Here is a 13,653-nt window from a genome sequence, read left to right as displayed (position 1 = left end):
AAATTTGAAAAGGAGAGAGAACAAACTCTTTAATCGTCTGTGTTATGATAGGATGTCAAGTTTAATGCCACATTCTCAATGGAAAGCTTCCATAAGGGAAAAGTGACACTGGGTCACGGTTGAAGGCTTCGGTTTTGAGCCGCACAGCGCCCTCTGAAGGTAAACAAGGGACCCGCCGTTGATGTTCTCATGTTTAGCCACTAGGGAGCAGGAGTTCACAGTTTTTCCTCCTCTTCTCGCTCTCTTCTTCTCTCTCCTGACGGCTTCAGAGCTCTGAGAACAGCCACAACACAAAAACAACTGGATGGAGAGGACCGGTAGCAGCTGCATTGACATAAACCATATGATACACACTGATCAAACTATTCAGACAGACACCAAGCTGACAAACAGAGAGATTGAGGATGAAGAACTCTGATGCGACTCCACTTCCTCTTCCTGTGATGATGAGCCATATAAGTGTGTAGGAAGACCAAAAAGGAAATTTAAGTTGTACATACACTTTTCCAGAATGCCCAGCGGTCCAATGAACTGAGCTGAGCAGTTTGTAGATGCTTAAAGTGTGGTGAAGTTCATTGTAGAGTTATTCATCTCCTCAGCTCACACTTTAAAATTGAAACTGATCTAAAGGAAGAAGAGCAGAATGGAAAGGTGTAATCAAGTCAAATCAAATTTTGAGTTTATCACCTGAAGAGTGGATGTCAGTCTCTCTGGATGTGTATAAATCTCTGTGCTGTGTTTTGTAAACTGACTTCACAGCTGTCACTACTTGACACCAGGTATGCAAATATAAGTAAATGTTAAAAAGGCTGTTTTTAAACGAGAAAACAACACTGAACAAAATAGATAAATAGATCATAATCCTAAATTAGGACAGTGCCTGATTTCTAAATGTCTTTTTAAATTGATTTATTGTATGACCAGTTTGAACTCATGAGGTATAATAGTAAAAAGAAAATATAATCAAATGCCAACCAAGCTTTTAAAGGAGAAATTATGAATGGAACAATGAATGTCCCAACATCACAAACAATTTTTATACATCTGAAAATGAAAATCGAAACACCTAATATGCAAATCTTCATAATTTATTAAAGTATGAGATGTAGGCCTATATCATGAAAAGGTACATTTACACACACTGTTAACTGTGACAGAGATGACAAATGTATTTGCAGTGCAGTCACACTCATCAGAAATAAACACGTCCCCATGTGTTGCATTTCTACTTTATCAAAAACTATCAATAATTTGCACAAGATTAACTCAATCTAGTATTGCAGATTTTATGACGAACAGAGGCAGGAAAGTTTTCCGGTGCGCTGCAGCAAAAGAAAGGGCTGAACAAAACCAGCCAGAATAAAACAAGCCAAAGCAGCAAACCAGATTGTCGGAGAACCGTCTGATGTCCGAATTTCAAAGAATCCTGTCATTATATGTGGAACATATAGGATTACCATGCTTACAGAAGTTATTAGAATAATATTAAACGCTCTTCTCTTCATGTGGTTTTCCTCCTTTTTCTCTCTCCCTCTCTCTCCTGGTCCTGACTGCTTCAGAGCTCTGAGAACGGCCACAAGACAAAACAACTGGGTGGAGAAGACCAGTAGCAGAAGCATCGACGAGAGCCATGTGTGTATATATCTGTTTTGTGAGTCTAAATGGAGCATGGAAGACAAACAGGAGCCGAAATTAACTACCCAGGCTGCAGTGCAGCAGACCACTCTATATCTGAGAGGTTTGTACTTCAGAAAGTTTACAGGATGAACCACTGCCAGGTAACGCTCAACACAGATCAGACACTGAAACACAGGACGGCCGGTGAAGGAGAGTCCTGTTAAAAATAGTTCAAAACGCGAAAGAGTTTTAAACCACATTGACAATACAAAGACCACACTATTCAGACAGATACCAAGCTCACAAACAGAGAGATTGAGGATGAAGAACTCTGATGCGACTCCACCTCCTCTTCCTGTGACGATGAGCCATATAATATAAGAGTATGTAGGAAGACAAAATAAGAAATTGATGATGTACAGACTGATTTCCAGACTGTCCATCAGCCCAATGGAAGGTATTGTGGAGTTTGATGCTGCAGTTGTGCTGTAGTTCATGGTAGAGCTATTAATTTCCTCTGTGTTTGTCTTCTCAGTTCAGTATAACCCACCGAACACATGAAAAAGAGAGAAAAAGAGAAGTATAAATTAACCAATATGTAGTTCAAGAAAGTTTCCAAATAATCAGAACTAAAACTGCTGAACAAAGCATGCCCTTTGACAATATTGAAAAACAGCCACATTTTTGCATATTGTTGTAGCTTAAACCAAGAAACTGATTAAAAAAATTAGTTTATCACCTGAAGAGTGAATGTCCGGTCTCTCTGGATGTGTATAAATCTCTGTGCTGTGTTTTGTGCACTGACTTCACAGCTGTCACAAGAATATATGAGCACGACATCTGCTACACGTTACACGAAACACCAGATATGCAAATATTGAAATTATAGAATGATTAAAGGTAGGGTAGGTCAGAATTGTCTAAAAAAAACTTTTATTCAAATTTGTTTAAACTGTCTTTATATACCAATGCATAATTAAAATGCAAGTACTCTGAAATAGAGAGTATAAAAAACCGAGTGGCTCTAGTGTATTTAATCTTCAATAAACACAGCTCATTAATTCCATTCACTCCCACCTAAAAACGGGTGCGCGACTGCGCGCACGTGGGCAGAGCCAGTAATAGCGGCGGTAGTCATGGCGACGGAGAGTGACAGTCGCGCAAGCCAATCCTGTGATTCGTCCCGAATGGAAATAATGAGCTGTGTTTAATGAAGATTAAACGGTCTAGAGTCACTCGATTTTTATACTCTTTTTATCAGAGTACTTACATTTTAATTATGCATTGATATATATAGAAAGTTTAATCAAATTTGGTAAAAAGTTTTTATATAAATCCTACCTACCCTACCTTTAAGAGAGAGAAAAAAACAGACTGTCTGAGTAGACATTTAAACAGAAAATAAATTGAAAGCTTGCAATATTTTATTGACATTTAGCCTACTTACAAGCATAAATCAAGATAAGTGTTTTTTTTTTCTAGCTCTCAGTTTTATATTAAGTTTAACAAGGCAGGATATATTGCAGCACAAAAAAATGGAAAACATTTACATTTACATAATGAAATTATCCATATTTCTGACACTGGCCAGCACACCTGCTACTCAATCAACACCAACTATGCAAATTTTAAATTTTAAAAGGAGAGAGAACAAACTCTTTAATCATCTGTGTTATGAAAGGATGCCAAGTTTAATGCCACATTCTCAATGGAAAGCTTCCATAAGGGAAAGGTGACACTGGGTCATCGACAAAACCTGCCCCTCACACACACACAATATAGATGGTCACCTGGTAAACCATACTTACTGAGATGGCCCAGTGGAAAAAATATATATATTCAAAGGGTTATTAAAAACATAAAAGAAATGTTTTATTAATCATGCCCATGAACATGTTTCATAGTTTGATATAGACGAGCATAGACTTTATATTTTAATGCACAAACCACAACACAGCAACAACAACACTGAAGTCACCATGAAATTCAAATGAACAATTCCTATTTTTTTATGGAATGCTACAGATGATCTATCCTTTATTTTTGTTTAATCTGTGTGCCCTCGTAATCTTCCACAAATTCCAGAAGTAATAATTGTTCAAGAAGAAAATAATTTACGACTATTTGAGATGCCGTGTTTAATGCGCATTTGACTGATAGCTTTTTTAAATGGACAAAACTCTGATGCAACTCCACTCTTCCTGTGATGATGAGCCATATAACATAGGAGTGCATTATAAGATTTAAAAACAAATTGATGCTGTACACACAGATGTCCAGAGTTCATTAGCCCAGTGGAATGAGTTGTGGAGTTTGTAGATGCTTCAGGTGTGGTGAAGTTCACTGTAAAGTTATTCATCTCCTCTGAACAATCCTCCTTTTTCTTATCAGTTCAGCAGCAGCTTACAAAATGTGGTAATGTAACCATGATCTAAATGTAAAATGTATACAAAATATGGATCTATATTCAGTAGAAATTGGGTTCATATACATTCAAGTGAAAACTGTGCTGTTTATGGAGCGCCGCACAACTCTCGCACGATTCATCTCACTCCGCTGCCCGCTTTCTCTTCCAGTGAATTCACAAAAAATGACATTACATTTTTCCATCTACTGATTTTAATGTTCTTTGGCTGACTTAAAAGTTCTATATACGTAATTAGAATTGAAATAATTTTTATACCATCCCCAATCAATTCCTGCCTACTTCAACACCACTGCTGTTTTTTTTTTTTTTTTTAATCCATTGATTAATGGGCATGTTGAAAGTATTAGCGTATGTTCCTCAAAAATGTACGGTATATTTAAAAATAACATAATGTGAGACTAAACTGTTTAGGAATAACAATGTATCACACATTTAAAACACAAAAATCTGTGTTAATTCTTGGACACAGCTAAATAAATATTTGGAGGCATCATTAAGCTGCTTTAACTTGCCCATTAAATGCGTCTCTATAGCATGTATTGTGTTTATCATGCAATGTATACGCGAAAATTAGTTTTTACAGGCATATGATGCGCAGTTTTCACGTGCATTTGATACGCACTTCATTGCGTGTAAATCACACGCACACCACACCACTAATTCTACCCAAACGTATAATACACACGCACCCACGCACATCACTACTAAACCTACCCTAACCAACCCATGCATATCCAATGCACGTAAAAACTAATTTTCGCGTATAAATTGCACAATAAACACACTGCGTGCTATAGAGACGCATTTAGTGTGATCGGGTAGAGTAGAAACACTCTATAATTTCGAAGAAAGAGAGAGTTTTACAGACCGGTGCAGATAAAGAACAGGCTGAACAAAACCACCCAGCATATAACCAATCAAATCAATGGACCAAAGTGCCCTAATAATCTGTTTTTTCAGAATGATAACAACTCCTATGACTATATATGGGACAAGCGTAATAGCCATGCTCACAGTTGTTATTAGAATGAGATAAAATGCTCTTCTCTTAATGCAGTTTTCCTTCTCTCTCCCTCTCTCTCCTGGTCCTGACTGCTTCAGAGCTCTGAGAACAGCCACAAGACAAAACAACTGAATGAAGAGGAAGAGGAGGAACTGCATTGAAAAGAACAATTCAAGTTCAAAGTCAGATATCAGGCACAGTAAACCGGAGCCAAGGATAGTTATCCAGGTTACAGTGCAGCAGATCACTCTATATCTGAGAGGTTTGTACTTCAGAAAGGTTACAGGATGAACAACTGCCAGGTAACGCTCGACACAGATCAGACACTGAAACACAGGACGGCCAGTGATGACAAATCCTTCTATAAATAATTTGAATGGTAAGAGACTAAAAAAACTAAATGAGAGTACATTGATCAAACTATTCAGACAGACACCAAGCTCACAAACAGAGAGATTGAGGATGAAGAACTCAGATGCGACTCCACTTCCTCTTCCTGTGATGATGAGCCATATAACATAGGAGTGTGTTGGAAGACCAAACAACAAACAAATGGTGTGTACACTAATGTCCAGACTGTCCATTAACTCAAAGGACTGAGTTGTGGAGTTTGTAGATGTCTCAGTTGTGGTGAAGTTCACTGTAAAGTTATTCATCTCTGTGTTTGTCTTGCTCAGTTCAGCAGCCGACAAAACATAATAATGTAACTATGATTTATGAGAAGAGAGAAGTGTAAATTAAGTTCACATCCAATCCATAAGTCTACACATTTTCCAATTTAAACTCAAATACCCAGAGCACATCATTGTTAAATATGCAAAAAAAATGGTTATACAAAGGCAGTAGCTATTTATAGCCTACAAAAACAACCTCTTTCTATTCTTACCACTTGTATCACTTGAATGAATTTTAAATAATTTATTTATTTTCAGTGAAATACTCATTAAACTTGCCCTACAACAAAACCGAATCAACACAGTATAAATGTTTCTGCTTATTAATTTTTAAAAACATAAAAACATGTAATTGACTCAACAATTTGAGTTTATCACCTGAAGAGTGAATGTCCGGTCTCTCTGGATGTGTATAAATCTCTGTGCTGTGTTTTGTACACTGACTTCAGATGCCACATGTGTGTATGATTTAATTTGCTGCACGTCACATAAAACACCAGGTATGGAAAAGAAAGCAATTTTGCATTTAAAAGACGTCTAATAGGCGTTTAATAGCTAAATCGTGACTACAGATTGACCATGTCATGAAATTACACTTACATTTTGTAGATATTATTGACATTGGTAACATGATGGGACATCAACCATCTCATGCGCTGCCTGGACAAAAAGTACAATGAATCAGTTTTGACTATAAGTGGGCTACAGATACCATAGAAAATGTCAAAGAAATGAAACCAAACACCTTGTAATCACTGTTGACTTTGCTAGCATGATGGAATATCATACATCTCGAAAGTTATTTAGGCAAAAACGACATGTAAGCAAATTCAAGGTTATTTGGTCTGGAAGTGGGTTACTCATATCGGGTCTATAGCATTTATCAACATTTGTCAACTGCTCCTTAATTGTTTTACATTGCATTTTATTTTCAAGCTTTTGGCAGACCTTTTTAAGCAGTGACTTATCCAACGCATTCTCATCCTAGGGCGTCATATACTGACACTTTTGACATTTCGTCTACATCCAACGCACATGGCACCCTTTAGCGTCAATATGACACGCATAGAGCTTTGTTCGGTTATGGTTAGGTTTAGGTCTGGGGTAGGGTTAGGGTTAGACCGCTAGGAGGCGCCTTCTGGCCCATATTTATCTGCGTCTCATATTGACGCTAAAGGGTGCCATGTGCGTTGGATGTAGACGATATTTCAAAAGCGTCAGTATATGACGCCTTGGGATGAGATCGGGCTGGACTTATCGGACATTTAATGTATACATTTTGCCAGTATAAGTGTTCAAAAAATCAATAATCACTCATATCTGTAAAAAGGAAATTACCAGTGGAACAATTTTTGTTCAGTCCTCCCAAATCATATTCATTTATCTGACACTAAACAACACAGGTGCCACTTATTCAACACCTAAAATGCTAATTCTTAGACTGAGAATATATAAGTTAGAGAGGGAATAAATGCTTTAGACATTTGTGTTGACAGGAAGTCAAGATTATTGCTATAATCTCTTTGGCAACCATCAATAGAGAAAAGGCGACACTGGGTCATGATGATGTTTTATTAGAATAACAATCTACAAAAAGTACATCAGTAAATCAGTTTGTAACAATGAACACTAACCTGTTCTGAACCACTTTACACGTCCAAGACACAGAAGCCACATTAAAGGTACATTTACTCAGACTTTTCATTGTGAGGAATCACATTTAAAGAGGAATCACAATGTAACTTATGTGTTACGTTTATGACACAATGTTAAATCTGGTAAAAAAAATATGCAGTAGATGCAATTGGCATGATATCAAAGTTTAAGGATACTCATGACTGGAGTTCAGATAAGCGAAATTGTGTTGTGGCCTACTATTCTGAAACAGAAGTCAGTTCTTGTGACGTAAGAACCCATGTGCAGCTTTATTCAAATAAACATGAACAAAATAAACAAGGACTTGAACAAAACCTAACACCGATAGTGTTACAGGGAACAAAGCTTGACAAGAGACAATAGTAAAATGAGGGTGTAGCAAGGTTCGTTGTTAAGAAAGAGGCGGGAGCCGGCAAACATTCAACACTTAATAAACAAAACAAATAAATAAACAAATACAAAAATGAAAGTATAAGCCAGCAGCCCCTCGCGGACGACTGCTGGCCACACAAAACAGAAATAAAACGCAACATAAAATCAGGCCTGTTCCTCTCTCGATCTCCACTGTCGTTGCTCCTCCTTTTATGCTTCCACTCCTCCATGAGAGATGCGAGATACGTCGTGCAGGTGTCGCTCATCAGTAATCACGCCACTGGTCTCGCGCTGTTCTCTCACATCCCTCGACCTCGTCCTGCTCACCACAGAGGGCTATATATACACAAAGACTAATGACTTAAGCTTCCAGGAAGTTGTTATGCATTGTGCTAAGAAGCGTCATTCAAATCCTCTGTACACTACAGCGCACTCTGTTCATATCGGAGAGATTCAGCTCTCAGTTCAATGAGTCGAATGCTACCACCTTGAGTTCCCTCTCAGTTCGACATAGTCGGACGTACCGTACTTATTGGGATCACGCTTAGGGAGCCTGTCATCTTTGAGAATTGATAAAACGAGCCAGTGCACACATTGGCGTGCAAGCTTTGAATCCACGCTCTGCTTAGGCTGCTTGGGCTTACAGCACGCTAAAGCAGCTTTTGAGGATAGTTCATGTTCTCATTTCTCGAGAACATGATTATCGCGGTGTTGAGATCGAGACTCGCCTTCGTCCGCTTCAACAGCTTGTGTCCTTTTACCTCACACTGAACATTTAAAAACTTTTAGTCTTTTATGTACAAACCGGATTCAGACAATGATGGAGAGACTCAAGAAGAAGTGACAACATGTAGAAAGCAACAGGACATTTCTGAATGGTTAGTTGAAGAATTTAGGCAGCTGATGTGGAGTTAACTATCGTCTAGTCATTGATTAGCCTATTCTGTCATGATAATCTATAAATCGGGGGTGGGTTTTATGTACATTTTAGGGTTAGTGATGTCTCTAACCCGGGAGGAATGTCGTGTAGTCCCTGCCAGCCGTTTGTTGTAGTCCTTAAAAAGCAATTTCTTTAAAAGCAAATATCTTCCATACTATCTAAAGTTAGAAAAGTGAAATCATAATCAACCACCCCTTTAAATTGCTCCCAACCGGTCCAGCTGGCTCCTCTGTACCAGCATACTCGACGTACGATGTCAGCGCTATTTGCTACACTTCGGTGTTGAGCGAATGTGCCCCTGGCAGGCTGGCGGCAGTGTTGTAGTCGAGTCACCAACTGTCGAGTCCGAGTCGAGTCTCGAGTCCCAGTGTTTGAGTCCGAGTCACCAAAGAAGAGTCCGAGTCGAGTCCAAGTCGAGTCACCATTACCTGATTTCGAGTCCGAGTCGAGTCTCGAGTCCTGTGTTCGAGTCCGAGTCGATTCTCGAGCCCCCAGTGCCTATTATGTCTCCACTCTGGCACCTTTAAAGAGCTGATAAAATGTATAAAAGAGGTTCTACATTAAACAAAAATGACACCACTGTCACGATTGCAAAGGGAGTTTATTTACTGATTTGACATATACACTTTGCAACACATGACGCCATCAAACAACTTTACGACGCCATCAAAAGCATGTGTTTAGTTTAATTGTTGTTATTGAGAGACCCCTAGCGTAGACAATTTACAAATTGCATCTTTAATCATGCTGCATTTTCATGTTGTATTTTAAAAGCATCAGATTTGAAAGCATGGTACTACTCAGCCTTGCACGGCGAGGCCTCATCAAAATGCCTCCATGGCTAAATACCCTTTCAATGGGTGCACTGGTGGCAGGAATACAGAATACCTGTGTGGCAAGCTGATAGTGTGCAGGGAACTTGGCTTTGTGTTGCTGCCAAAACCCAAAGCATGGGACTGAGTCCTGCTCGGCGATCAAGTCAAGATATGCAGTCAACTGAGCATGGACAGATGGCTTGTTGTTAGAGGAGGAGGGAGTCTTCTGATAGTGGGAGAAAAATTTCAGCTTTTTCTGAGGGGTCTCAGGAGGAGATGCTGGAGCATCACCTACCCCTGGCCCGGTTGCAGCGGCTGATGATGATGACTGTTGTTTCTCGCCTTCTGCTTTGATATACTCTGAAACAAAAGGTGGCAGGAGAGATATGTTATACATATGTTATTAAATGGGCTTACATATTAAATGTGGACATAAAACTCATAGGGCCCTATCTTGCACCCAGCGCAATTGACTTTGAACACCGACGCATGTATCATTCCTATTTTGCACCCGCGCACAGCGGACTTTTCCCTCCACAGACGCACGTCGGTAAATTAGGGAATGAACTTGCGCTCGCCGGGGCGGTTCAGCGCAAAGAGGAGGCGTGTTCCGGCGCAAAACTCCCCTGGTGCTATTTTCCAGTTTTAGAAAGCAATTGCGCCACTGACCAGGAAAAACCCAGTCTAAAGACAGTGGCGCGTTTCGCGTTAGTGATATGGTATTTTAAGGGCGCGTGCTTGGCCATAATGCAGTGTGTTAACGCGCATCCACTTTGATTCTCTAATAATTATAAACAGACGCAGCAGTTTTCATTTTTGCAAATCATACATTATTACAAGGAAAAATATTAACACACGAGGGAAATCATTGTTGTGTCCGTGAAGATGTGAAAAAGATCTATTTAGATTAAAAAAAAAAAAATTCTAGATTAGGCTAGCTACACATTTACTACCCAAATTATACGCCTGTTTAACCGAACCTAATTTGGGTGGGTTTCTCCCATCATCCCCAATGTCACTTCTCTGTGTTTTACGGTCCTGACGAGAACGTCGGTTTCCTCGGCTGTGAACTGCTCCTGGCGTGCGCTGGCAAATCCGCCGTTATAATAGCAATCCGCCATGGAACAAGCGCGCCGGCTCTTAAAGGGAATGTGAGATGGCGCTCTGATTGGTTTATTTCACGTTACGCCCAAACCACACCTATGAATAATGAAGCTACTTCAGACCAACCCCTTTTACATTTGCGTCGGGCGCAAGAGTCATTTATCCCGCTGGGAAAATAGCAACAGCGCCGGGATCCGCCCACAAAGTTACTTGCAATTTGCACTTTGACACTTGCGTTTCAGATCGTCAAAATAGGGCCCATAGAGGTAAACAAGAAAAAAAATTATCACCTTTTATTTGACTCTTTAGTTCCCCTTTAATGCTATTGTCCAGCTGCACATCATGTTCTAGCCACTGGAAACCAAATGCTGGGTCCAACACAGATGCTACAAAGTAGGCAATGGTGAAAGGAAATTTGGTGGGACCTCTTCCTTCATCTGGCTCACATCCCGGCATCATCACTGCACTGAAGATCTCTGTGAACCTTGCTTTTATGAAGTTCTCCAGAGCTCTCACCAGCGGTCCACAGTATCTGACTCTTCCACTTATTTCCTGCAGATGACTGTGCAGAGTGAGGACACAGGGCACAAACAACACTGACAGTGACAGTTTTCTCTCCCCGAGTCAGGTTGGTTGCCTCTAAGAATGGATCGAGAACTTCAATCAGTTCTTTAAGCTGAGCATATTCTCGCTGTGATAGGATTAGACTTTTGTGCCCCTCTGAGTCCAACACATATGCTAGGTTTTGTATGTCAAAATTCACATATGCCTTTACTTGCTTCAAAGTGGAATTCCATCACGTAGCATTTGCTGTTGGAACTGTTGCATCACCGAAGTATGCTTCAAAGCAGTCTTTAAATGAGGTGCCGCTGTGGAGGAGGTTGGCTGTACGGGACAGCTTGGCTAGGGTGCCTGACAGCCCACTGGCTTCTTTCAAACCATCTTTTATGACCAACTGCAGTGAATGTGTGAAGCACGACAGTCTCTGCATCTTACAGTTCTCATCCAAAGTGGCATTGACTGTCTCTAGATCTTCTGGTGTCAAGTCTTGCCAGATTTTATCCTCCGACTCCATGAATGTCCTGGGATCATGAACTTCTGCAGCCTCATCTTCCTCTGGCTCTGGCAGAAATCTGGCCTGGAATGCCTTCCTCATGTTTGACGCATTATCAGTGATGACAAAGTTGATCTTATTCTTAATAAGATACTCTTCAGCACAGCATTCAAACATCATTGCAATCTTTTCTCCGGTGTGTTTGCCATGGACCCTTTCGCAGGTAAGAAGATATGACTGAAGGCTGAGTACATGGTTTACCTCAGTCACTGTGTGTGCTGTCACTCCAAGGAATGGCCGCATCTTGCGATCACTCCAAATGTCTGTAGTAACAGCAACACTCGATGCTTCTGCCAGCTGGCTCTTTATCAGTTTTTTCAACTTAGGCTACTTACAAAAATTAAGCCACTCTTATCCTTCACAGACTTCGAAAGGGTTATACATGCGCTTATCACAACTCGCCTTGATTATTGCAATGCTCTGTATGTAGGTGCCAGCCAGGCCTCCCTATCTCGTCTTCAATTAGTTCAAAATGCTGCCGCTCGCCTCCTCACTGGAACTCGTAAGCGCGAACATATCACCCCTATTTTAGCTTCTCTTCACTGGCTGCCTGTTAGTTCTAGAATCGTTTTTAAGATTTTGTTGTTTGTTTTTAAAGCTCTTCATGGACTTGCTCCTGTTTATATTACTGAGCTGTTAAAGCCACATGCTCCGTCAAGGTCCTTGAGGTCCGCAAACCAGTTTCTCCTTGTTGTTCCTAAAACACGGCTAAAGAGCAGAGGGGATCGAGCTTTCTCAGCTGCAGCACCTAAACTGTGGAATGCATTGCCTCTTCATGTCAGACTGGCCCCCAGCCTCGCAGTTTTTAAAGCACAACTTAAAACTCATCTTTATTCCTTAGCTTTTAACCCAGCATGATAGGCGTTGAAATTGTCTGTTGTAGTTTATCTATTTACTGTTTAAATGTCAATATACAGCACTTTGGTCAACTTGCTTGTTTTTAAATGTGCTTTATAAATAAAGTTTGTATTGTATTGTATTGTATTCGCTCCTTAGTGGTCAGCTCAGCTGCTAAAAATCTAAATTGCTGATGAGATGTTGAGGAACTTATCCACTGTTAAATGAGTGTTACGTTATCCCCTACCCCCCCCCCCATCCCCTCCCCTCATCAGTGTTTCACTGTACGTTAGACATCGTCGACATCTGATGCCAAATAGGCAGACATCGCTCAACTTTAGCTTCCTCTGTTTATTATCATATATGCATTAGTCAATAATAGTTTTTTTTAAGCTAATGTTAGCCAATGGAAAGCATTTTACTTACTTTTCTGGGTGCATCCGTGACAGATGTCTGTTAAAGTTAGAAGTTGTCCCAGTCTTTTCCATAATTGTGCGATTACACACAACATTTAGCACTGCTCTTTCCAGCATTAGATGCAAAGTCCGTGTAGGCGAGATGATCTTCTGTCACCACTTTAGTTCACTTGCGAATTGCTACAATGGTACAAGGTTGTTTTTTTGTTTTTTTTTTTCATTTATTTATGATTCATTCTGTGAGTAACATTTAATGGATCATCAAACACTTTTGAGTCTGATAGGCATATCAAATAAACCTACAGCCTATGGGCAGGAGGACCTCTTTCCTAAATGAAACTACATTGAGTTGATCAAACTTAAATAAATTTAATAGATGACACTATTTAAACATTTTATGTTAGACTCATTAAATATAAAAATTAATTACTCCTAACTAGATATAAGTAAAGTGAACCAAATTTAAATGTGTCATATCTATGATGGGCTTTTGAGTGATGTATATGGAGCAAGTGTTCTTAACCAATATTCGAATATGCATATGTTTTGCCTACTGTATATGCATAAATATTGGATAATTTGTTGGATTGTTTTTGTGTTTGAATGTGTCATTTTGAGTAGAAAATAAACTCCAAATGTCACAAAATGGCAAGTTACTAAACCTAACAACAAAAGCA

At 39.7% G+C, this 13,653-nt stretch overlaps 1 protein-coding gene across 1 annotated transcript; it reads right to left on the bottom strand.

Moving 5' to 3' along the window:
- Positions 1–75: 75 nt before the first annotated feature.
- Positions 76–5,981, bottom strand: LOC306996845 (uncharacterized protein; the record flags this gene model as incomplete). Its single annotated transcript, XM_079609749.1, has 2 exons — positions 5,060–5,981; positions 76–273 (listed from the first exon to the last, which is right to left on the bottom strand). The coding sequence occupies exons 1-2, from the start codon at positions 5,702–5,704 to the stop codon at positions 76–78; spliced, it is 843 nt and encodes a 280-aa protein (XP_079465875.1). The 5' UTR covers positions 5,705–5,981.
- Positions 5,982–13,653: the final 7,672 nt, after the last annotated feature.

The sequence above is a fragment of the Phoxinus phoxinus genome, assembly GCF_949152265.1.
Source record: "Phoxinus phoxinus genome assembly, chromosome: 4".
Lineage (NCBI taxonomy): Eukaryota > Metazoa > Chordata > Actinopteri > Cypriniformes > Leuciscidae > Phoxinus > Phoxinus phoxinus.
Note: the sequence above shows the minus strand (reverse complement) of the source record. Positions and strands in the feature narration are given on the sequence as shown.